The sequence below is a fragment of the Cupressus sempervirens genome, chromosome 3 (assembly GCF_028749045.1).
Source record: "Cupressus sempervirens isolate cs-2001-9-10 chromosome 3, ASM2874904v1, whole genome shotgun sequence".
Taxonomy (NCBI): domain Eukaryota; kingdom Viridiplantae; phylum Streptophyta; class Pinopsida; order Cupressales; family Cupressaceae; genus Cupressus; species Cupressus sempervirens.
The window spans coordinates 516,812,697-516,840,151 of record NC_143120.1 but is presented as its reverse complement, the minus strand read 5'-3'; the positions used below and the strand labels follow the sequence as shown (position 1 = coordinate 516,840,151).

Genomic DNA, 27,455 nt, shown 5'->3' with positions numbered 1-27,455 from the left:
ACTTTGCAACGAATGAGAAGCACTTTCCCTCCCAGCAACTTCATTTGCTTGCATTTGTTTTTGAATGTATTTATTCACAATATGGGTTGGAAGAAGAGTTTTAGGTAGCACTCTGTTTACTCTCGGCTTCCCTGTACAAAATTTAATGCCTTTCTAAGGAATAAAGCACAAATGTGCTTTCACTCTACTACAGGAACTACTTGACTCCTCTTTGCAATGGCTGCAAATCCATACATAACCTCCTCCACCCAGCATTGCTTGAAGTATTTCCACGTATTTCCATAATGGGGAGCATCTCTTGATTTTGAAGTGGGGGTTTGTCATGTCCCCACTCTAGCTCAGTCTAACAGAGACATGTGAGTCAGCTTATTATGGGGTCTTGTAGGCTGACAGGGTTGGATAGAGACCCAGTATGGTTATTCAGTGTTGGGGACTTGGTTTTCTGGTGGGTATTGATCAGTTGGGTGACATCCCTTGTTTTTAGGAGGCAATTCCTACATCTATAGGGTTCATTCCTACTTTTTAGGAGGTGTGATCATGCCCAGGGCTGGGTTTCCATGAGATGACCCTTTGGGTTCAGTTTCAGAGGGATAGGGCTTGTTTCCTAAATTTTAGGAGCATCCCTAGATTTTAGGGATGAGACTGCCAGTGGATCCTTGATTTTCGACTTCAGTCACAGACAGGTGACAGGATGATTTTATGGTTTGTGATGTCAGTTGGGCAATTTGTGGCTATTTGGGTTATATTTTTAATATTTCCTAAGTTAGCGTTTAATATTTAAATAAGGCTAAGTTAATAGCCATTTTGGAGTAATAAGGGAATTTTGGCCTCATCTGGATGCATATCCCATGTTATGATAGCTCGTTGGAAAGGTCTTGAAATTCTCTAAATCTTCCTCTTTGGTCTCAGGGCAATTCGGTGAACGGATTTATTACTATGGTGGAAAAGGTCATTTTCTAGTGACATGATCACTTTAAAATAAGATTTAATTCATTTTTTTATAGCCAACGCCAATTGGGGGTCACTTTAGGGTTCGAATTGCTTTGCAAGGGGTTATAAGGAGATGGGCGCCATTTCTCATGATTATACATATTTTTCAAACACTTCTTTTCAGATTTGCTCTGCTTGAGCGATTTGCATTCTGGGACGCAAACCCCAGGGTAATTGCTAGCTGGGACGTAACCCTCAGCAGCATTGGGTATTGGTTTGTCAGTAGTTTCAACAGTATTCAGGAGGAAGGTAGATGCCACTTCAGCTTGGGCCTACAGTTTGTTTTGTTGGGCATGTTCTTTGACGTATGGGAGGTGAATTCTAGCAGCCGTACATTGCCATTTCTTGCAGCCGTACTTGCAGCCGTACTCTGTCATTTACAGCACTTGGATACATAGAAAAATCGGTTACTTAGCAACAGATTCTTGTATCTTATCAGCCCGTTTTCATCAACCAGTTGTGGCGTCATTGTTAGAGGAAATGTACTAGATCTTTTATTTGGCTCTATAATTCAGAGATCTGCCTGCTACGATTTATATCAACTCTGACTTTACTGCATATTGTTATTTATTTCCAGACTCTTTTCTTGCCATTTGCTACTTCTCATTTCTATGTGGAATAATCATCAAAAACACAAAAACAAACAAACTCTTCTGCATTTCCGTCTAGTTCTACAAGAAAACATTAATAAACAGGAAAAAACAAAAAAATAAAATAAATCTACAGCAGATTTGCAGCAGAGATCCATCAGGGATCTTTCAGGGTTTCCGGTGCTAGAACCACTTGCAGTCATTCTTAGAATGATAGAATCTACAAACAATAGACAACAAAAAAAATAAAATGAAAACAATAATAAAATTACTAAGATAGAACAAATCACAATAGATTCCTTATATTCATATTATTGTTTCTTCCTGGATTCTATGTATCAGAGTTAAAATTCTATAAAAAACTATAAATAATTTAATAAAACAATATGATATCATATCTGGTTCTTAAATCTTAGTTCTTAAATGTAAATAATAAACAAAAATTCATTAGAGTTAGATGCCTGAATGACAAATAATATATTAATAAACTTTGAAAGTATAGACACCTGTGTACAAAGCCTCTATCGTGAATGGTTTGTTGACTATGAATGTGACTGTGAATGTTGGTGTAAATGGAATGGTGTAAACTGCAAAGCTGTAACCTTTGTGATAATTAAAAACTAGAACCTGCAACTCGTAATAATGTCGTCATTTTTGCCAGAACCCATCGGGTATTACAAACTCCAAATGCCGTCAGTTATTAAAAACTCTAGATGCCCTCGTTCTTCCCAAAAGCCGTCGATATTACAAACTCCAGATGTCGTCATTTTTCCTAGAAACCATCGGTATTATAAATCGTCGAGTGAAGCAAATACAACAATGTTTTTAGGTTTCGAAACTCCACATCACCACAAAGACAAAGCCACGTTAGTTTTGAGAGTAAAAAAGTCAGCAAAGTTGGTCAAACAAGACAAATTTGCCCAAATGAAGACAAAGTCGACTCCCGTTCGCTTGACAATTTTAAAACTCACACAAATTCAATAGACATTTGTCCAGGGTCTTGCCCAACGATTATTGAACGAATACGACAGGTAAATAACGAATTTGAGCCGGATTTGAATATGAGGAGAACCGACTACTGATTTGAGGGTTAGACTAGTATATATGGTAATGTAGAAGAAAAACAAACAAAAAGCATGAAAGTTAACCAAAAATCAAGTGTTTGCAATCAGAGAAGAAAAACTCTTTTTTGCAAACTTTGGGGATTAAACTTGATGGTAACTTCCAAAAGAAATGCACTAACAAAGCTACATAGAGTACAATTCAAGGATAACAGATTGCCTCAATGATGCATTATTAATACGTTAAAGATAAAGAGGCTAAACTTACAAATTCATGAGAGGATTGTGTAGGTTTGCCTCAATTTTGTGATGTCAAAATTGAGGACAACAAACTCAGGACTCGCCAAAACTCAAAGTCTCAGAGCTATGATATATACACACATACCCAAACCCCTAAAAAAAATTCATGCACCCACGTATGGGGTTCACATACCCAAAACCGAACCAACAACTTAGTTTTCAAGCATTTCAGTTAACAAGAAAGCAAGATTTTCAATACAAGTCAGGGAAAGCAACCTAGGATTTCAAGCTCAATTTGTACCTCAAGGTCGCATTTGACTTCCATGTTGGCCATTTTCCATCACTAAAATAATTAGTTTTTGGTTGTTTTGGTATCCACAAGATTTGCAACACATAAAAATACACATTTTCTACATAGGTAAATAGATCTCTAAACTCTCACATGCACATTTTGGGATCTCTTTTAATGCTTTGAACACATGAAAATCAACTGAATTTTTGCTAGAATAAGACAGTAGTTTTCAGTGATAAAATTGTTAGAATTTCAGTGGAGAGACATTTGTTTTCAGTCATTAAAAGGTGCTGGTTTGGTCCTAAAAGAACAAGTTTTCTATCAAATTTTGGAGGCAACATTTTTTTCCAAGCGTAAAATGTTACGTCCCCTAGTTTGCTCAATTTTAAATATTCTATATAGCCCTTGAGACTTCATGCGAGCTTGAGTTGATTGGTGAAAATCGGTTATTTGTTATGGTTTCATGTGAAATTGAAGTATTGATTATTCGTTATGATTTCATGGGAATAAGAAATATTGGTTAATTGTTATGATGTCATATGACTTGGAAATCTTTAGTTGACATGAGTATTTGATTTCATTAAAAATGATTTGGGAAATATGTTATTACCATGATCAACTTCTTTTGCATGAACGCAACGAAGGGAGGGAAGTATTGCCAAAAAAGGAAAGGGCATGAGGATACCACCTATCATTGAGCTAGTAGGAATGGCCCCTAAACCACCTTAATCAAGGGGAAATTGGACTAGGCAAGCAAGGGTTTACCAAGTGATAACCATAAGCTAACTGGTCATCGCACTTAATAAGATAATAAAATAATCAAGCTAAGAACAAATTGTTACCTTTATAATTTGGGATGATCTCAAAACTTCTTATTATGACTGACATGTCTTAATATAATGATACCATGGTACCTACATGTACATACATATATACATACATACATACATACATATATATATATATATATATATATGCACAAATTCAAATATAACGTACATGAACGTATACACTTACTTAAAATATGATGTATACGAGTATGAATATTTAGAATATTACATATATACGGTTATGTGTATATGCATATACGAGTAAAGGTGGATACAAGATGGCATCCTTATATTAACACATTGAGAACAATTTATAATTTCACCTTTGGCAATGTTTTAATATTATTATTTTGAGTCACTGGCCTTTATTTTTTTCCAATGGCCTATTTTGAAATTGTTAAATCAGCCATTTGTATTATCAGTGGCTCTTGGAGGTAACTTCCATTTCCGCCACCTTCCTCATCTTGACTGTAACTCCAACTGGGAGTGCATATCTTGGAACCGGACATGCATTTGAAGGAAAGGCCATTCTTTATTTATGCGATTGCATTCTTATTTAGTAGAACACATTCATTCCCAATCTGGGAGATTGTTTTTACCATCACGCTCTACATTCATAATGCTACATATCTAAGATTTCATTTATACTAGCCATCATTCATACCTGCGATTACATTCTACGACCCATTGAATTATATTGAGAAAGTATTTGTACTAGCTATTGTTATTATCTACAATTACATTTCATGAGTTGTTGATTTATTTCTGAGCTAACATTCGTATTAGCCAATTGTTTCTCATTTGCGATCTGCACATATAGTCTCGTTGTATTCACCTACGAGTTCAATCAATTGTGAGCCAAGGAGTTGTGTCAGGCATACCAGCATTGAGGGTGAACAAACCTCTATTTACAAGCCAAGTCGTGCTTTCTTTCTGCCCATCATTTTTCCATTTCTTTTTATGAGTATGGGTTCTAAGTTAGGCACGTAGCATGAGTAAATACTAATGTCATGAGTAGAGTTCGATAGACTAGAATCTATGTTGATAAATCGTTCATTTCGTTCAGCAATTATCATGAATTGCTCTTATGAAAATAGTTTGAACTATTTGTTGTATTTTTACATGTTTCATATCAGAACTTAAATAGTTTGGAAGATTGCATTATTCTGCAATCCCTATACAGTGGCATTACTCATATGTTTTTGAGATAGGGAAGGGCACCAACATAGATATTATTAATCATGATAATGAAATGCCAAAGAACCTTCTATTACAAATTTGTTATACACCCGGGTTGGGCTGAGAAATCATGCCTATAATAAACAGACTTAATCAAGAATGAAGGGACAGCCACACTAAGATTCATCAAGGATGACCAACAAGGTCGAGATAAAGGCTGTTGTCTGATAATCAAAGATTATGTGAACTAACCTGCAAGACAAAAAAATAATCAGCACTCAACAAATCAGTATTTAACATAAGCAAGTAATTTAGATAAAGTCAGCACATGTGGTCAATAGGTATAAGTCTTGTTTTTGGGCCATAGTAGGTTTAGTGGCACGCTTGCTGCTGTGATCACTAGAGGTCAGGATTTCTAGCAATTGGATAGATGGGCTAATGGAAAGGACTCCATAGTGCATAGCCGACACACTAACACCAAGATGCTCAATGGCAGGATAGGGTTGTCCTATGCCTAATCTCGTGTAGGGAGGGCCTTTCTCAGTTGAGATTGTGTGGGGATACTTAAAAGTCTACGGTTGGGAGGTTAAGTCCCTAACAATGCTTCTCCTCTCCACCAGATGTCAGGGCTTGCACAAGACAGGGTCAAGATCTATTTTCTTAAGCCTTCACAATTATCGGTATCATTCTTTTATATATTATTCAGGTTCAGTTAATGATGAAATTATTAGGTGATGGTTGCAAATATTTTCTTCACTATTGATCAGTTAAACTTAGTAGAAAATGATCTTTCTCTTTCCATTAAGTAATGGTTAGTTATGATGGCAATTATATATATTGCATTTGTTGGTTGAATGTTCTTTCGATTGTTAGTTAAGATAATTCAATTAATCTATTATAACCGTTAATCTCTTTCATATGAATATGTAAAATAGTTGTTATAACTGCCTTCTCATGCTCATGACTATGAAAAAGTAACCATGTTCAATGATATGATAGTTGTTAGTTAAGGCTGGGAAAAACAAGATGTTACATAGAATTAGTGAAGAGAATTCTTTTTCTCATCATAATGCAGCACCATTTCCAAGTGGTGGAATTTCCTTTCCAATTAGTCTCTAAATATTCTTAGATCAAGGATACCAATCTAGGACATGTCAATGTCTGGGAAAATGAGTTGGAAGAACATATTTGGAAAGAAAATAAGCTAGTGAAAAGAATGTAACACAGTGTTCTTATGGACACATCCTCCTTTCCAATCTCAATGCAAAGTCCTGAAATTTCACTTTTGTCAATCATCACAATACTAAGACAAGGGAGATTGGCTCATTGAATGCACGACTTCTTTGCAAGCTCAAGGTCAGAAGCATATTTTCTAAGATTTTGTCATTTTATTGTTGGAACTTGCAACCTTTGGTCAAGTTTTGCATTTCTCTTCATTTATATAATATATATCATATTCACATTGACATGAATAGTGAAACCAATTAAATTTTCTTAATTTGTCAACTCTCATGTGAACTCTCAATTCAACATTAATGTTATGCATTAATGATCTATAAGGGCCCGTTTGGTTGATGGAATAGGAATAGAAAATTTGGAATACGATTTTTATTTTCTGTTTGGTTGATGGAATAGGAATAGAAAAATTTGGAATACAATTTTTATATTCCCATTTTGCCTCTAAAATGAGCTTATACCCATTCCAAAAAATAGCTGTTATTGGAATAGCCATTCCTATTCCCAATATTACATGCCTATTCTCCATTCCTATGCCCGTGGCCAAACGGGCCCTAAGGTATAAGATGATTTTTTATCAACGTTATCATATCAATTTTTGAAATAGATTGGAATTTACCTATTATTATTTACTATTTGGCATTGTTCAATTTGTTATATGCTCTACTAGTTTGATACTATTTGTAATTTGGACAACTTGCTGCCAGATAGTTTGTGAATACTTGCTTGACTGCAACTTAGTTTACATATGCTCTCATCTTGCCCATATCAAGATCTTGGTGATCAGAAGGTTCTTTGGTTTGTGTTGATTAATTAAATAAAAACAATCATGAATTTGTGCTAATGGTCCTGCCAAGGAAATTACAAAATCTAATGCTGCCTATTCAAATCCATGTTTGAACTTAAATTGGTTCCATCAGCTTGGTATATCAGAATTGATCAATACAAAATTTTAGAATCAAAATAAGTTGCAACTATATTGTTTAGACAAATCAAAATAATGTTGTATTAGACAAAGTATTAATGTTCGCGATATGGCAATTGCTTATATATTGCCTGTGTCTTATAACTTTCTCCTTCAACAATGGATAAGATTACACACACAATCTAATGTATGCCTATTTAACTCTCACAAAATACAAAGAAATAAACTCGAGAGATATGTTAAACTTAGGATCAAAATTTCATACATTGCCAATTTACACATTTAAAGCATATATGTGCATATGACAATCAAATATGAGACAAATAATGAAAATCAAGAAGGTGATCAAACAGGAATTATAAAGGGGCAACTCAAGGAATATCCACAAAACCGACATAAAACACTAATAAATATTCTCCAAAATAGCTATAGCACTGAAACAGTGGAAACATGATTTAATGGCCTCATTTTAATTAATATGAAGTTATCAAAATGTATTAAAATGAAATTCTGCATTCATTCAGTAAAAAAGATCGCCCTTGATGGCAGTATATTGAAAAAATTGAGGTCAAAAAGTACATTATGATTTTGTGGCATCAACTTAATAAGGGAACAATAATAGCACAAGACTTTTCGTGAATATAAAAGCTATAATATAGAAATTAAAGAAATATAAATGTCCTCACCTGCCCAGAACCTACTCGAAAGATGTAGGGTTGACCCTTCTCCAAAGAACTGAAGATCAACAGAAAATAAAATTAAAACGAATGGTACAATATAAACACTTACCATGATGTGGGTAACATTGAGCTTTTCTATATTAGCAAAGAGCTTTCTCTAACATTCTGCAACCACTTCTAAAGAATACATAAATTACTGTCTAGAAGATTAAAAGGTTCATAGTGTAATGCAGGAAGCATGATTAGTTTTTAAGAAAAATATTCTACTTCAATTCAATTTGAGTGAAATACTTTTATCTAGCCAAAATAAACATTTAAGTTTCAAGAGGTGCTATTTATTTCAATGTAATGTCTACATTTGTTGCCAGCATCAGAATTTCAGGGAGTAGCCTAATACTGGATCCTCGTAGGCTAATGAGGATGGTTAGAGGATCTTCTGAGGATTGATTCATCTCCAACATTCAGCGATTTATGGATTTGGCCTTCGTTCGATATCGTTTGGACTCCATTTGCTATACTATGTATAGTAAGTCAAGAGTAATAGAGATGGACCCTTTCTATTTTTAGAAAGTGTATTTGGTCAGATGGGGAATTATGAGGAGAGATTCCTATTTCAGACGGCATGGCAATCAGACAAGTATTTCAAGAGATGTTAAAGTTCAAATGACTTAAGCGATTTATTTAAATATTTTAATGTTATTATAAAGTTATAAAGTAACTTAAGTGACTAAAAGACGAAATTGGCTTTTAATCCCACATTGCTTAGTTGTTTGTGTCTTCCCTCATATCGAGGTTATAAAAGCATGGAGCTACATTGGGATTGAGGGCACGAATATATGTTGTTTAAATGTGACTATGCCTTCTTGAGGACGAAACCCCTTGGGAAGTTAGGAATCTGGACGTAGCCCCAGTATTCCATGAGAGAACTACATCAGGCTCTGGAAAATCGGTGGACAACACATTTGTTTCAAGGCAATATTCTTACGCTAGCTGTGAGGCATACTAAGGGAAGTGGCTGCACATTGACAGGGGAGAACTCACAGGACCAGGGATCACGTGAGGTGCAGGAAAGTGGAGAATGAGGTATCAGTCATGGCCCGATAACCCTGATTGTATATGTGTTCTGCAGTATAGTGAGAAGGGAGGTTCAGCTACAGGAAAACGACACTTACATCCCTAGAACAGTCTTACCCCAGGAAGTAAAGGTGAAGTCGAAGTTTGGTAGAGGCATCTGCTGGAACTACAGATACCGTGAGCAGGAACAGATACAGTCCTGTGAATAGGAAGCAAGTGCAACTCCAGCTAGCAGGAGTGACACCCGTCGGTTGTCCAGTCTTCCATCACTCACGTCAAGCTTTCTTACGGGTGCTAATTCATCACCAGTTGCAGGCAGAGTAACGAACTGGAGATTACATAGGCCGTAGAGCTACTAGCAGTGATATTCATTAGTCACGCATCCCTACAGGAAGGACAAGTCTGCCAATGATAATAGGGTAGACGGGACGATAGCATCATTAAGGAAAATCTGCAGACAGCCAGATCATTCACACACAAAATCCAAGTTCTTATATTATTGATTTACTTTGCTCATACTACAGATTGCTCTTACTGTACATTTCATAGGTGTTGTGAGTAGTGGAATGTTGTTGGTGTTATTCACACAACCATATTTAATGCAGGAAGGAACTAATAAATGTGTTCAGAATTGTCTTGTGAGTTTACTGTGATATCTTAAGTGTTGATTGCAGATTGTGATCTCTGACCAGTTTAATACTGTCACTATTGCATTGTATTTTGGTTATATCCATTAATGTCCACCATACTGGATGTTAAATATTAAGACAAATCTGTGACTTACCATTTCAAGTAACAAGATACATATTACAGAATGATTCTGTGTACTCCTGTACTGGGTTGGTATATTTCAGTTATAACCGAACTTAAATACCTGGGTTACATGTCAACTGTTTGACAAAATGCTCCTAGTCGCAGTTTGATAAATTTGACCAGAGCAAGCAAGGATTATTACATTCAATGTTTAAATTGCTGCTTGGACTTCAATATAATATTTCAGACTAATTTGCAAGAACAGCACTGAGAAAGAAATATTTGATAATATAAGTTTGTCACATCCCCTAGACAATGTAATATTCCCATCTATAGAAAATTTATATAGAACATCAATAAATATTGTAGCATGTAGACTTTATTAAAGGAAATTGTCAAGCATCAATTACTATTGTAGTTTTCACTGTGGTATTATGGAGATATTCCGTTGCACATACTTGAGGATAAAGAACCAGTCAAAGAAAAGGGAATCAAGAACAATGATACCAGCCATTGGAGTTGCAATAACAAATTTCCATCATATTCCATTGCTTCACTCTTCCAAAGGATAAAGAAGTGATGCTATTTGTAAGAAGAATAAGGATGAAAGTAAACTTTAAAGAAAGAAGTAATATTATCGGCCAAAGCAGCGAGTGATATGAGATGTTAGTTACAGAAACCCCTTCACGGGAATCACTATAATAGTAAAGTATTCAAAAAAACCACGACAACAGTAAAAGTATACAAATTGAAATGATATTTACAATGAGGGCATTCAACATTAACTGAGCAGTGATTACAATCATAATGATATTAGTGACTATCATCAGCGAGTAAGGAAGGAAAACCACTAAGAAATATGACTTGTTTACAGACTAGTTGATTGCATATGATATTCCTACGTAAGTCTAGACTGTTGTGGATATTGCCAACCAATACCGGATTAAAGGGATTATTCACAACCAATATCGGATTAAAGGGATTATTCACTACTCATCCTTATTAATTAATAATTTAATGGAAACACATGTTTATCAAGATTGATGAAAGTTGATAAAATAGCGTGGTCTTGGAAGAGTACGATACATAAACAGTGTAGTGGGAGATCATTCATTCTCGGTGGCAGCCCCTAACTGATCCATTAATTATGAGGTCATGCAATTTAAGAAAGAGGTGTACGGAAGAGGCAACAGATATGTCTCTTGATACCATCCTATCTATTCACAAGATACAAGAAGACACTCAATATCGCTTCGAATGGCACGAAATCAGTTTACTTATTACATCTGGGATTTAACAGCCAGAGATATTCTTTTATATATAATCCAACTGGATCTGCTTATATAAAGGAGACAAACAGAACAAGAACAAGAAACAGAAGAAAAATTGCAGGGATTTAAACTGAGATATATGAAAAATCTATAAATGCAATAACACAGTGAGATACAATAAGAAAATATTTATAAGAACCAAAATATATGAAGATATATTGATAGGGAGTATGGACTACGGAAACAGAGAAAGAAATATCAATGACGAAGCATGGAATGGTATGAAAGACATATGAAAATATAAATAAAGAACTTGTGGAATATGGAGAAAAGTATGTAAATGAAATAAATTAAATACACACCGGCAGAATAATGTGAAGAGAATCTGGTAGAAGACTTGTCAAAAGCACATTATATGAAGGAGATCTAAGAGAGATTATAGCAGATTTATGAAGCACAAATAAGCATATTTATAAACCATGATGGAACTGAGAAAAATAAGATACGTTAGGCATGTTTTCAGCAAAGGATGAAAAAGGAAACAGAGTCATGGAATGTGGAATTATCGAAAAGAAATCTAATACTGATCATATAGTTCAGAAAATGCATGACTAGGAATCCTTATGTGCAAAGGTTGTGAACCATATACATACATGCGTATATATAGCTGGCAAGCAGTAAAGGAGGTATACTGGGTACAGAATATTATATCTGCATTCTATTACGGAACATGGAATAGGAAGGAATGAAAAGAAGAAAAGAACAGAAGGAAAATTTAAAAGAAAATTGTGAAGGGTTGAATGAGAGAGAACGATGGTTAATGATAATTGGCATTTATCAAAGAAATGAGGCTGTAAGTATCAAGGAAGATATCAGAAACAACATAGCTCAAGTTACATATACACCAATGAAGATACCAGGAACAGCAGCATTCATTGTAATCCTAGACTCATATCAGATTATAAATCTCCAAGATCAAATAATTTATCTAGATCATTATTAATATGCAATGTTCAAATTCATATAACCTTATTGTATCAGTTTGATATCTATTTTGCAATTTTTTGTCTTTAATTTTGACATCACAAAATTTGGCAACCCTACGCAATTTTCTCATGGATTTATAGGTGTATCCTCTATGTTTCAAACTTTCAACGCATTGATAAGGTGTCATAAAAGGCAATTGATCTTCAATGAATTGTACTTTAGGTAGCCTTGTTTGTGTGTTCTTTTTTAAGGTTTCCGTCAAGTTATTTTTCTTCTCTAAATGCAAGCACTTGATTTTTGGCAATTTTCATGTTTGATCTTCATTTGTGTCTTTCTTCTTAGAAGTTTTTAATCTTTTTTTTCCCTCGGGATAATAGCCCTTGGAATTTCCCTCGTTTTGAGCTAATGTAGGCCTCAAATGGAGTTGTCTAGCTCAAGTTATAAAGGAAAAGACGGGGTTTCTAAGGGTGATAGCAGTCTTATGTAATGTTTCCATTTTTGTTAGCATCAGAGTTTGAGAGATTAGAATATTATTGTTATTCTCGTAGGCTAATTATTGTGGATAGAAGATCTTCTAAGGCAATGGCTTGGCTTGGGAGAGTCTTGTCTTCTTCACAATTCAGTAAGCTACAGGTTGGTCTTCGTTTGGCTCAGATTGGACTTCATTTGGGCTTAGATTTGTGTACTTATGATTTGTGGTAGGTAGGGTGTTGATTGACATAGACCCTTTCTATTTTTGGAAAGTGCATTTGATCACATGGGGAAATAATAGGCGTGACTCCTATTTCAAACTACATAATTCAATGAGTATTTTGGGAGTTATCATATTTTCAGTGGCCAAATTATTATTAAATTATTAATTTGCTTATTATAAAGTTATAACTTAGCTTTATAATTTCACTTAAGTTGAGGGTTGAGTCATCATTGGAAGGGGCCATTTATTATATGTCTAAGCCAGTATTAAATATTTAAAGTGAGTTGTGTTGGAAAGTTTCAAGAGCTGAGTTATCTTGGGAAACTCTATAGTTTCTAGAGTTGAGTTTTTTTGAGATACTTTTGGCAATAAAGGATTATAAATACAAGTTCATTTCATTGGAAAAAAGAATCTGATTATTTGATTATCTATTTGGCTCTGTTGTCTTTGTGACAATTTTGAGTTTGTGGAATTTTGTGCCCATGCTAAAGTATAAGGGTTTGGGATCTATAGTTGAAGTATTGTAGATTCAATTTTGAGATTTATTATTGTCTCCTCTTCCTGTATCAATTGTGGCTGAGGAGGGTTTGTCCATTGGAAAAATTAGTGTCTTCTCTTCTATTTAAACTGTGACTGAGAGGGCAATGCTTGTTGTAGATATTGGCAGCTCAAGGTTCTGATTTTGGTAATTCTTGTTCTGAATTATGGTTAGATTATAATTCTATTTGGAGATTCTACATTTTATTGTTGCCTGTAGACGCTCAGAAATGGTTTGCGTTTACAATTTAATCACATTTATATACTAACCCGTCCCATTTTCTCATTTCACTAATTCTAATCTTTTGGCCAACTTGATTATCATTCGAACATATTGCGATAGTATTCTTCATCACTAGCATCCCCTTTCAAATCAATTGCAGATCATTTCAGAATTGGTTCCTGTTTTATCTAAACTTTTTGGAATCGACTCTAAATCATGTCAACATCATCAAAATCTCATTCAATTAACCCGAAATCATTTCAATATCATTAGAATCTTTCTAATCAACCCAAAATCATCCCAAATCAACCTTAAACTGTCCCAAATCAACCCTAAATGATTTGAAACATGCCAAATATCCCTAATCAATCATCATTTGTCCAACCCTAGGCATTGCCGTGTCTCTCAGTGCCTTGGCAATCTATCAAACCTATCAAATCCGACCTTAGCATTGTCATGTTCGTCAGCGCTAGGTGAAATCTATCATTTTCATCATTCGATCATTGACATTGTCGAGTCTCTCAGGGTCAGATTGTGGCATTATCCAGCCAATTTAATAACATTGACAATGTTCGTCGATGTTATTATGATCAATCTTATCAATCAATTTTGATCCTGTGGGATTTACAATGTTTGTTAAATGTCACGTGCTTAATCCATGTCATGTATCCTTGGCATGTTACCAATCCTAATAACTCAATCTATTTGATCATGGCTTTGATCTACCCACTATCATTCTAGTCGATTTGCATAATCATCACATCTCATCAAAGGGATAATCTTGCATTTATTTCATCAAATTGGCCAATCATTTACTAATTCGTCCTATAGGATTAGATAACTCGTAATCTATTCCTATGTCATTTCAATCATGTTCATCCCGCATTACTAATTATTCTTACTAACCAACATTCTTAATTAATTAATTGATTCATCCTTTGCAAACTATGGGAATTATAAATTTCCTAAGTCCTATTTTCCATTTCTAATTTCTATTTTACTAATTTCCATTTGTGTGGTATTATGAATTTTTAATTCATATATTACACCTAGTCTTGACACATGGACATCATACGTCATAGATTCTCTCCCTACACTTGGCTAATGTGTCATACTTGACATATATTATTCCTTATGCATGAATATAATAAGCCACCTTTGTCATAGATTCTTGTCTACAAGTGGCTTGGATGTGTCATATGCACGTCATAGATTCTCCTCCACTTTTAGCCATGTTGACTTTCATGTGTCATAGAATCCTATATGTGGCATATTGTGTCATAGTTGTCATAGATATTCTAAGGAATATCATGCCAAGTTACACGTTCAAATTGACAAGTGTCCATCTCCTCATTCATATCTCACCTCTTGCATTTTGGCTATAAAATTAAGTCATCTTGCACTCATTTTCGATCCTTAGAACATCCTTAGAACCTATTAGCCTTGAACCATGCTTTTAGTATTCTCAATAGCATCATCATATCATTAGTCTTTTGCTTTCAATTGTGTGCACTATAGGCAATTGGAGCTTCATCAGAATGGAAAAGAAAGGAGGACATGGGAACTACAATTGAAGAGGGGGTTTTACTTATGTTGATTCTCTTTATTTTAATTGGTTTTCATGGTAGATTAGAAGGTTTTAGTGTATGTTGACTGATTTTTTGTGGTTGCTCATAGTATGCTACGTTCCAACCCGTTTTCTAGTCCTACACTGTCATTATCATCTTAGCACCCAGAATTCTTAGCCAACACGAGGACTAATATCTGGAAAAATCATCACTATAAATCTGTGACTTGGGCGTTAGTTTGCTGCAGTCTTGAGCAAGTGAATCTATGGGTTCAATTTGCACTATTTGAAGGGCCAAATTGCCCAATCAGGTGGATAGAATCAAATGCCTGCTGTAGGCATTCTCTGCATTATTTAGATGCCAAAACACTGGGTTTGGCATAAGTCTTTCCTCCCGCAACTTACAGTGTCAATCCTTGCTGCTGCTGCTGCTGGCATTTCCAGTCTAGCATTCAGCCTATGGACGTGTTACTTCTGAGGTGTTCACTGCAAATTGATACCCAGGTTGAAATTGCCAGTCCTCCTTTTGGTGGCATATATATGTAAATTTCTGCTGCGAATCAGATTAGAGCTAGGAGTTACAGGTTTAATATATTGTTTCTCCTATTTATACAATAAATCTACAAATAAATCTGATATCTTGTAAGAGTGTTAATGACAATTAAGTCTTAGCATTAGATTTTCCTTGAAACTTGTGGCTTGCCAAGTTATTATTTTATAACTGATTTCAGCTTTCAAACTGTTGGAAAAACTCAATGTATATGTTTCAAATGCAAAAGCAGTAAATAAAAGATTTATCATTAGTGTGGTATTGAATTCATTTGCCAAGTGTCTGATTAAATGCTGTGTCTGATTAAATGCCAAATCTCCAATTAGTCAAGGTAGTTGATGTTTGTTAAGGCCATACCCAATTGAGGTTATTACATCTTATTAAAACATCCTCCACAAGTTGTTTTTTTTTTTGGCAATTGCACAAAATAAAATTATTTTCAACATGTAAAGTGGATTTTGACATTCATTCTAAAAATCTCAACTCATTCTGAGTTGATTTGACCATAGTTTTAATGTTTTAATGAAAATTGGTTTTTTCTAGTCCATCTTCATGTTATTCTATTGAAAGTTTAAGTTATATATTAAATTTAATTACATGAGACACCTAAAGCATTAAAGGTGGGATTCGTATCACTCAGTGCATATCATGCATGTGCAAATCATCTTTTAGAACCCACTTCCAATAAAATCTAAGTCCTAAATGCATAAAGGTGGGTTTTTCATATGCAATAGAGCATATTTCATCTAAAATATATCATTTAACATGTGTTAGTGGGGTTTTTATGTGCTTTCGCATATATAAATCTTATTATTACAAAACTTTCATGGCTTAAAGGCTTTATAAGTGGGGAATTTGAATCCAATAACACATGCTTTTGAACTTGCAGGTTTTATTGCATTCCTTAAATCCTTGATACTTCTCCTAATGAGGCATTTTGACTTGTAAATGCATATAGCAAGGTTTTAAAAGAACATGTGTTATTGCATTCTAAAAACCCACCTTTACTCACTCCAAGTTGTGTTTTTCATCAAAAATCCAAGGGTGGCGATTTTTGACTCTTGACTTGGAGGAACCCATTCTTGCCCTTTTTTCTTGAATGTTTGAAGTTGGACGGTGTTTTGGGGCAGCATATGCATGTGTTTTGGACTCTAAAAACAATGTTTTTCTCCCTACACTTGGGCATTTTGGTTGCATACTCAAGGGCGGTGACTTTTATTGCAAAAACACATTTTTTTGCCTTCAAAACAGCCTGTTTAGGACATGTTTTTGCCAACTGCAACTTTTCATTGGCCTCCAAGCAAGCAAGATATCAGATTGGACATCCCTTGATCGAACAAATTTTGGACTCTTCTTGCCAACTGCAACTTGCTTGACTGGTTCATCAATCACTGGCACCTCAAGCTGATCGAAAAAACCTTGCTCATGTGATTCTAGTAATGACATGACATCATTGCTTACCTGAACATATTGCTAAAAAACTTCTAATTTAGAAATGTCTTTATTGTTTATGAGAAATTCCTTTCCAAGCTGTGGTGTAGTACATTCATGCAAAGTATACCCAAGCTCAAGACCTTGAGAGTTGAGACACAAATACATCATTTTCAGCTTGATTAAGAGTCAAGACTTGCTTGCATATCCACTTTTATGACATGATTATCTTGAACATTAGGAGAAATTTTCTCCTTCCTCAACTTTTCATCATCGGCTTTTTGAGCGTGCATGAACTAGATATGAGAGTCCCCAACTATGTCTACTTCCTTCTCCTGGAAGAGAATAGCAAGATCACTAGCTTCGGATACAAGATACTTTACTATTGTCATCGCTGATGGTGCCTCAATAGCAAACTTCTTGGATGATAAAATTAATTTTTATTGATTCCCAACAGTAGGACTATGAGCAACAGTTAGAAGAGGTGTCCTTTGTACATCTTTATGAGGAGCGAAGAACATGGCTTGAGCTATTTTCTTTTTGAGGGAAAGCAACTCATTTGCTAATCTATGCACCACAAAATCTATCCTTGTGATGGAAAAAAATGAATTAGAAGAAAAATAACTTCCCACTTCGATTCTAATCTTCTTAGCAACAATAAGATCATCTTCAATTTCAATTGCCAATGTCTATGAAACTGCAACAGTAACTAGGCCTTCTCTTAACAAAAAATTGACTTTGAGAATCTGAGCATTGACAAAGAAACACTTCAAATTTACAATTATAGGTTGAGCAACAACTAGACTTCTTTGTGCCAATTTGTTGAAATGAGCAAAAAATTCAAACATAAGCATGTGAGATGCCTTCCTCACTTGAGTAAGTTAGGCCAACAGGGCATGAGCATCTTCAGGAGGCTTGAACCTTTCTTAGAACTTGACTATGAGAGTAGCCCAACTTGTAATAGCATGTGACGCAAGATGATAAAACCAGTCAACAACCATGCCTTGATGAGTTTATATGAACAAGCTCACAGACATGTCCTCGTGTCCAACACCATGAACACTACCTTCAATGTAAAAAACAAAAATATGTCCATTTGGATGTTGTTGGCCATCGCCACACAACTTGCGAAAATTCTTCCACGAGCCATTAGGAAGAGAATGTAGAGGTAGAGATACATTCAATGGACCAAAAACAATTCCCCAAGGACCTTTGGCCATTACATGTCCTTGGTAAAATAATGCAACAACTATAAATAATAAATCACAATGAATAGGACACAAGTATACTTCAAATGAAAGTGTGAGGCTTTCAATGCATGTTTTGTGCTCAATAGAGTCGCCAAAAACAGTTGGCTCAATTTTTTGTAAGTCACTATGATCACAACTTACAAAACTGTGATTTTAGGCAACCTTTCATGAGATTTCTCTCTCCTCTCAGCAATAGGGGAGGCTCCCATCTTACTATAGGTGGCTTTAGTAGGAAGTTAATTGAAATTACAAAAAGGGTGGTTCTCTTAATCAAGTCCTCTTTTTTCAAGAATAATTTGCATACAACTATTAATTTCTAACTTAACAAAAAGTATCTTATTGCTATAACAATACCGTGACCCTAGATTGACGTAAGAACGATACCATGGGCAACAATTTACTTTTTTATATTTTGTGAAACAAAAATAGGAACCCAAAGTCCCCTGCACTTGTCTCGTGAGGATTAAAGAAGAATAGCCAATAAGGCACAAAGTTTCTTACTGGATACTCCCAAATTTAATAAAAACACTTACAACTGAAGCCAAAAGTCTTTAGCTCTAAGTAATTGCAGCTACCACTATCTATCATAATTTATCCTTCTACAACACAAAGTCTTCAAAAGTTCAAATTGGCTTTGCGTGCAACATGCAACTCAAAGTCTGCACAATTGAATCCAAATCCCTCTTGAATCAAAGCATTTAAACTTAGAAGTAACTCAAGAAAATGTTACCAGATAACAATTTCAATTGGCACAAAGTCTCAAAACAATCTGCCTCTTTCATTAAAAGCAAACCGATTTACTTCCAAACACGAAGTCTTAGAGTGCACGTTACAAACTGGGGGAATTTTCTTGCCTTGCCATGAGATGATTATTTACGATGACCTCCCTCTTTTATATAGGAAAAGAGGAGAGAAAAAGGTGGGGAGAAAAAGGGAAATCCTCAAGCACCTTGACTTATTCAAAAACAAACTCCTACCTAACTTTGACCAATTCAAAGTTGCATGCCTAATGCAGTTGCAAATTGATTTCCTGTTACAACTTTGCACGTGATACTATCACATGCAATTACATTTTGTTTTTCCATTACATGTAATATTTCAATAACAAATTACATATTCATAATTTGAATATTCTAATTCTTGAAAAGACACAACTTCTATTGCATCATGCTTTATTGGTCATGTTGCTACAAGTCACCCGAATTTTTACGATTGTTGTGCTCAGATTTGGTGGAAGCATCTTGTGCTTAGATTCTTCTGTTGAGTGTTTGTTGACCATTTTTTTTTCCTTAAAAGCATTCTATGCTTGTAATCTTTCTTTCACTTCCTTTGGCTCCATCATGTAATTATGCTTGCTTCATGTCCCTCCTTCCTCTTTGCATGCATGATGGAAGGACTTTCAAGAAATGAAGAATGAATGAATGAATTAAGGTAAAACTAGCTCTTACGATAGGGGAAAATCTTAAAAACAGGGTTTCTTGGAGCATTGCATATGAATAGACAACATCTTTTAGGCAAGAAAATAAAGAATAGATGAGTCCATTGCACACTTTTGATGTACAAGTATGGATTTTGGGATTTTGGCAAATGGGGTATGGCTGGAAACTTTTGGGACAGTGAATGGATACATGAATCTAAACTCAAAATATGTATTAATATGGTGGGAAATACCACCAACGAATTTTTGGAGGTCAAAAGCATGTGTGGATAGAAAGCTTTAAGCATGGAAAAAGTGCAGCATCACATCTACTTATAATAAATTGTTTGTGTTTTCATCATAAGAAAGCAACCACCATCATGAGTTTTAAATCATATGGTAGCGATATAACAAGCGCAAATAAAGTGTGTGCTAGCACGAAAGTGGGCATTTTTGATGCAAAATCATATTGGCAAGTGAGATTGCTTCCCTTGGTAGTTTCTTTCGTGAATGTGGTTTTTAATCTCAACTGCACATACAGGTAAGGTGAAGTACTTCGATGTGCAACTTGGAGAATTCAGACAAAATATAGAAAGGGGCACATCTTATACATTATGCAAATCTGAAAGTTAAAATGAAATGGTTTGCATAAAAATAAAAATAAAAATAAATATATAAAACAAAGTCCTGTGAAATTGGCAACGAATCTAACCTTTTTTCCTTAAAAAGCAAAGGAAGTAGTCTCTTTACTCTCTTATGCAAAATCTAAATATAGTCCAATGAGATTTAGGATATAGAAAGATTGCATGAATGAGAGTTTTCATGCAAAAACAACCCCATTGGAAGCAAAAATCATTAAGTTTTGGTGATGAAGCTTGTGATTCTTTGCTCCAAAATCTCATTTTTGCTGTGAAGTTGAAAACACCCAAAATAAGTGTGCTTTTTAATGTCAAAAACACATGCTTCCCTCTCAAAAATCGCCACCCAAGCTTGTTTCATGAAAAAAAATGTAAATGTGACTAAAGACGGGTTTTTAAGATGCAAAAACATGTGTTTTTGAGTTGAGAAAGCCCAAAGTTATGCACTTTTGATAAAAATGCCTTCAAGCTAAGTAAAGACGTGGTTTTTACATGCAAAAGCATATGTGCTTTTGCTCTCCAAGTCTCCATTTTATGAGTTTTAAGTGCAAATGGAAGTTAAAACATGATTTTAGAATGGAAATAACATGCGCTTTTCAGTTCAAAAACTCCAACATATGCTTTTACATGTCCAAACACCTCTATTAAAGAAGTATAGGCAGATTATTAAGATGCAAAAACACATGCTTTTGGGTTCAAATTTTCCACCATTATGCATTTAAATCCTAACTCTAAGTTAAAAATTATATTAATGGTTTTTTAAAGTGCAATAACATGTGCTTTTGGGTTCAAATTCCACACTTATAAGCATTTAAGTGATATAAAATATGTATTATTGCATATAAAAAGCCTACCTATATGTATTTAGGACTTTTATTTCATTGGCAGTGGATTTTAAAAGATAATTTGCATGATGATATGCAATGAGTGATAAAAACCCCACCTTTATGCATTTCAAGTGTCTTGTGTAATTAGATTTAATATATAACTATAGTTTTCAATAAAGTAACATGAAAATAGACTTTAAAAGGCTAATTTTCATAAAACATCAAAAATTGTAGCCAAATCAACTCAAAATGAGATGAAATTTTAAAATGGATGTCAAAAATATACTTTAAATATTAGAAAAAAAATTATTACATGAATTTACCAATAAAAAGCCCACTTTTGGAGGATTTCTAACAGGATGTGTTGTTGCACTAAAAAACCTCACCTTTTCCTTTATAACTTGAGCTAGAAACCTCTGTTTGAGGCCTAACCTCAAAACGAGCAGAATTCCAAGGGTTATTATCCTAAGGTAAAAAAATAAATTAAAAACTACTAACTAAAAAGGTAAAAATGAAGAAAAGATGTGAAAGTTACCAAAAATCAAGCACTTGAAATTGGAGAAGGAAATTCTTACTAATAAGCATTTGGGGATTTAACTTGACGGAAGCCTTCAGAAGGAATGCACTAATAAATTTACAAAGAGTACAATTCAGGGATGATGAATTGCCTTCGTGACACTTCACTAATACGTTAAAACAAAGAGGATGCACCTACAAATCCATGAGAAGATTGCCAGGGTTGCCACAATTTTGTGATGTCAAAATTGAGGACAACAAAAATACAAGTTTTGAACTTGTGTTATGAGACCAAAAGCTCATCTTCATAACTTTATTGCATTTTAAAACATTGGCATACTTGCATTAAGGCTACAAAAACCCGTCTACATGTTATAATTTTTTTACATGCTTACAGCCATCATAAAAAAGAACCATCACATGGCATTTCAAAGAAATAGATGTTAATGCAAAACATTTGTAGTAGCGTTTGGAGTTGCATCACAATCTCTAACATCTATCTAAGGCATTAAATGCATAGGTTTTCAAATACTTCCAGCACATGTGACATCAATTCAAAAGCCAGTCTAGGGCATTTATGGATGATTTTAAAAGGAAAAATTAATCTCCAACACTTGAGATTGCTATTTGGACTCCCAATGGCATTATAAAAGCTTGTTTTTCATCAAGCACTTGCAAAACATCTTCCAAAACATTCTTAAGTGATTTTTGTATATAAAACCACACATTCAACACTTGCAATGTCAAGGTAGAAGCCCATCTAGGCATTGGAAGCATTGTCGTTCAACTTTTGGCTGGCTTGAACAGCTTAATGCCTTTCTGAGGGATAAAGCACAAATGTGTTATTCTACCATAAGAAGCTACTATATTCCTCTTTGCAATGGATGCAAATCCAAATGTAATCTTCTCCCCCTAGCATTTGCTAAACCATTTCCACATATTTCCATAATGGAAAGTTTGGGTCTGTTTTCAATTGGGAGTTCTTGGTGCTAGAAGAACTTGTCATTCTATCAATCTATAAACAACATACAAAGCCGCAAACCAAAATGAAAAAATAAAATAAAACTAGAGAGTTCATTTCATTTTGTAAAAAAGGGAAAAGATTTTTTTTTTAAACTAACAAAATCAACAAGACCCTACCTCTTTCCCTCTTCAATGTATTTGAGTTTTCCAAGCAAGAATATCTCACAAGCAAGCTTAAATCATGCAACAATCACCTTTCAACACTCCTTGAGCAATGACTACCAAACAAGTTTAGCAATGGACAAGAAGTTTCTTTTCATTTACAAATGAAATATAAAACATCCTTTTAGTGGTCCATTTCAAGATTAGAGGGTTCAATAGACTAAATTAGACAAAAAACCTTTTTAAAAACAAAAAAGTTAATTTTTGTCCAAAGTTGGCCCGACTTCTGCCATCGAGCACAAGATTTGCTTCAAATTCTCCTAAGTTCTGCTTGAGTCCACCTAATAGACTTTGGGGAGAATTTGATCACCTACGATAGACTTTGCAATGAATTTGATCTAAGTTTGAATTTGCTACAAACAAAACTTGACTTTCAACCTACTAGAGGCGAATTTGGTAACTTAGACTCTATCATATAATGTGCACATTCCAGATATTTTACTAAAAAACCGTGATATAAACTTGCAGATTTAAATCCAAATAGTAAACCAATATTTGATACAAATTCCAGAACCTTAACCGATTTGTAACCCGCAAATTTGCATACAAGGAAACTCAGAAAACTTTGTTTTATTTTACCAATATTCAGAAAGTACATATATAAACCAAGAATTAACACAAATAACCACAAATATATTACTGTATTATACAACAACAATACAATAACGTGCAACAATTCAAGTAATCCAATCTTATAAACAGAAGTGACAGTCAGATTGGCAATGTAGATGAAACCTGTAAGAAGGCTAGGTTTGTGTCCAACCTTCAAATGCTTCTTCAAGGGTTTGCGTCCTTGAAGAGATAACCAGTAACTATTTCCAGCTCCCAGATTAATATTTGTTTTAAACATTATAATTTTCATAACTTCCCATGTGGAGCCTGATGGTACCTTTATCACTTTTCCCAATGTGATGCACGCTCTTTTAAGCAATGTGAGATAAAACACCTTTTTGTCCTTTAGTCACTTAAGTGAACATAGTACCTTTTTAAAATACAATGACAAGTTAAATGAACTTTAAAAGTCACTTAGCCAGTAAACCATATAATCGTCGGGCATTAAAATAACTAACCAAACAAACTCGAATAAGCATGTGCAATAGCTTGTCAGAAAGCTCTTGGCGAGACACTTCCAAACCAACAGTAGAATATCAAAAATATTGAGCTTTGTTTACTTACTAAAAATAGTACGCATCCAGATAACCTGCCCAAAATTGCTTTGATGGGTCTAAAACTGGAAATGTCTAGGTCAAATCTCGATCGGAACCCCGTAAAGAAACTTCTCACCCCCGAAACCTGGGCGAAGTGCGCTGGCAACACTGAATTATAATGTCCTAAAAAAAGGGGACATTACAAAGCACCCCTTCTCAAAGATTGCTTGCCCTCAAGCAATCCACTCATACCTATAGAGATCAAATGTCAGGATCCCATACTCGCCTCGAGAATGAGGTTCTACTCCTAGTCAATGTACCTCGGCATGCATCTTCCCAAACTCAGAATGGTGAAATAGTACAATAGGAATCAATGTGCCAAATAACTGAATGCCAGGATCCCAAGTCTCACCATAAAGGGACACCAACTGCCATGTGCTGCTGCCTTGTGTGCCAATACCCTCAATCAAAATGAAAGCCTCACTCCATGAGTGACCCTGTGAGTCTCTACTATTAAGTGAAGATGGAAGCCCAACAATATACCCATATCCACCCCAAGAAGATAGCAACCAAACTCTCCATCTAGCTCCTCAATAAAAGGCAATACCTAGGGATGCTCCACCTGGATCCCAAGTGAGGACTCGTGCGCTGTCTAAGATACCACTGACCAGTTCCTGTAATATCTATACTACTGTATCACTGTACCACTCCTATAATATTTGTTTCGATGTCAATGATAGATCCGGCCAATCCAACTCCACCACCATATCACTCTGGTGAAAAAGAAGTAATCCTAATCTCTGGAACTTTGATATGTCAGAAAGTTGAAACACACAAATCATAATCATGTGACTATGTAGCAACACAGCATAATCCACTAGATGTAAGATACTAATAACACCTAGATCCCTGACTACCCAAGCAACATGATACTGGGTAAATGAAAGAGTGGTTGGTGAATCACCAACATCATGAGTGCTAACATTGTCTTCAATACCCTACTGAAATAAAAATGTAGAGACCTCATGTGGAACGTAGCGTAATGTGTCATCTCCCCACTCACCTACAAATAACTCATTGACTCTAGAAGTCCAAATAGAATCAGCAAATATATTACCAACATACACTAGCAAATCATTGATAGTGGAAATATACCAACAAAAAAAATCACCAATCAACAAGTAGGCCGTGGCCATCTCGTAAGAGCAAGGTGATAAATCTCTAGGTAAGCTGAGAAATTCCTCAGTGCATGCGAAGGATAAATCTGAACTTCCTACCCCACCATAAGTACCCTCGCTTATGTCTAAGTCTTCGTAAGAGGATGGATCACCATTAATTGAACTCTCTGAATTATCCTCACTTGTTGTATCACTAACCATGTGCTCATGTGAAGATATACAACTGTTGTCATAAAAATCAGAATTTTCAGACTCATCAACTTGCTGATTGTGCACGTGGTGTGATTTGGGATTTTCAGACTCATCAGACTCACCATATCTCTATCCAAGGCTGATTTGCAATCAACGTTATGCCCTCTCAAGGCAACAACCTCTTGGCTGCAACAAGTATCAATCTGAGGCTCCTCACTATCAAACTCGAATAGCGGATTCTCCATTATCCGATCAACATCCATCTCAAAAAGTGAATTCCCATGTTTCACCCAATCAACACTATGCATACTAGAAGTAATAACATCATAGTAGGCTTCAATTTTCTTGTTCATTTGATTTGCATGCAAAGGCAAAACTGCTGCAATGTCATCTTTCCCATGCATAAACTCATCATGTGAAGATTATAAGTTGCTCTTATTTTGAATAGGACCAACCTAATCAAATTGTTTGTCAAGAATAATCTCTGAATCACCAAATAATCTGCTAGAATAATCCTTACTATTAATCAAAGTGGGTTCTCACTGATGTTTTTCATCAAGTTTAGGCTGAACTATGTATTTCCCAACTCCCTCAATGTTGATCTGCACTTCTTGTCTCTTCTTCCCTATTCTTGTCCCAAATGTGATCAAAAGACCAAACATGCTTACGAGTGAAACATAATTGCTCTTTTGTAAGAAGATCTCGACTCAATTCATAATACTTCTTTTTTGCTAGATCATTCTTGTTTTGTAGCTTTGGATGGAAATCCATGTAATCAATGGAGGGTAACTCTTTTTGAATCTTTGAAGGGAGTTTTTGGTATTCAGCATACATATTGAGTATCTCTGTAATCATACTTTGTATCCATCTTTGAAGTGGTGCATCTAGAATCTGATTATCTACTGATGACCCATGTTCAACTTCTTCAATGGGTAGTTTTTTGGAATTAATAATCAATTTTGCTTCTTTTAGTGAGATATTTGCAACACCTTTGACATTCACTTGACAATGCATCGGTTCATTGATTCCCTTTTTATGTACTGTCCTTGAGTGGTCCAAAACTGGCTGTGTAGTTGTGTCTGCAGGAAGCTCTACAATTTCAAGTACAGAACTCTGTGACTTCGCATTTTTCATTATGTTGCCTTCTGAATGAGATTTATCTTTGTAAAGAGATGCCATCTCTCCTTTTCCCCTACCCTTGGAAGGAGTTAAAATCCCCATCTCTTTAGTATTTCTACCTTGCTGTTCGTTTTCTTCATCCTGAACTATTCTGACACGCAAATCATTGTCTATTTTCACTGTTATTTTCAGATGATCTCCTTCCAAATTGGTATCAGCCGTATTCTTCTCTCTTGTCTTCTCTAACAAAGCACTACAAGAATCAAAAGGCAAGGCATTTTTCAAGGAATGAATAGCATCGGCAACATCATATGATCCAAACAAAACATGACCCACTTGAGTTGGAACGGATGATTCTCGAATACAAGGAGATAGCGATATTGACAAAGATCTAAGAGATGCAGAAGAAGAAGCAAGTGGTCCATCCGACCCATACAAAATCATAGGTTTTGATGAACCACCACTATGTTGTAATGCACCAGCCATCGACATGACATCGCCAGGTGTTTGACTTGACGGTGTTGAGGGTGGAGAACTTGTAGAAGGTCCAGTATTATTCACTGTTCTAGAACTAATTGCAGGACCAGAAAAGGAACCAAGCTGCTTTCTTTTCCTACCATCATGACTTTTGGAAGAAGCCTTCCCCGTACCAGTACTATTGGTGCTAGGACTTGGCTCCATCACACTGTATACCTGATCATTTGCGCGAAAAGAATTCGACAAGCTACTATCAACTGTAAGAACAGCTCCAGCTTTATCTTGCTTCTGATGAGGATGAAACACTTGAGAATGTTGTGTTGGCTATGCCTGCTGGATAAGCTGCTGCTATTGTTGACGCTGCTAAAAAGCCAATTTCATCTTAAACACAAAATTTG

At 35.2% G+C, this 27,455-nt stretch overlaps 1 protein-coding gene across 3 annotated transcripts in view; it reads right to left on the bottom strand.

Moving 5' to 3' along the window:
• LOC149567443 (FKBP-like peptidyl-prolyl cis-trans isomerase family protein) overlaps positions 1-27,455 on the bottom strand; it is a 272,211-nt gene that overhangs the window by 97,644 nt on the left and 147,112 nt on the right. For all 3 annotated transcript variants that reach the window (XM_089820635.1, XM_089820634.1, XM_089820633.1), the window contains one exon: positions 8,030-8,078. In XM_089820635.1, the coding sequence (XP_089676761.1) occupies positions 8,030-8,078 (49 nt within the window). The remainder of the gene's footprint in view (positions 1-8,029; positions 8,079-27,455) is intronic.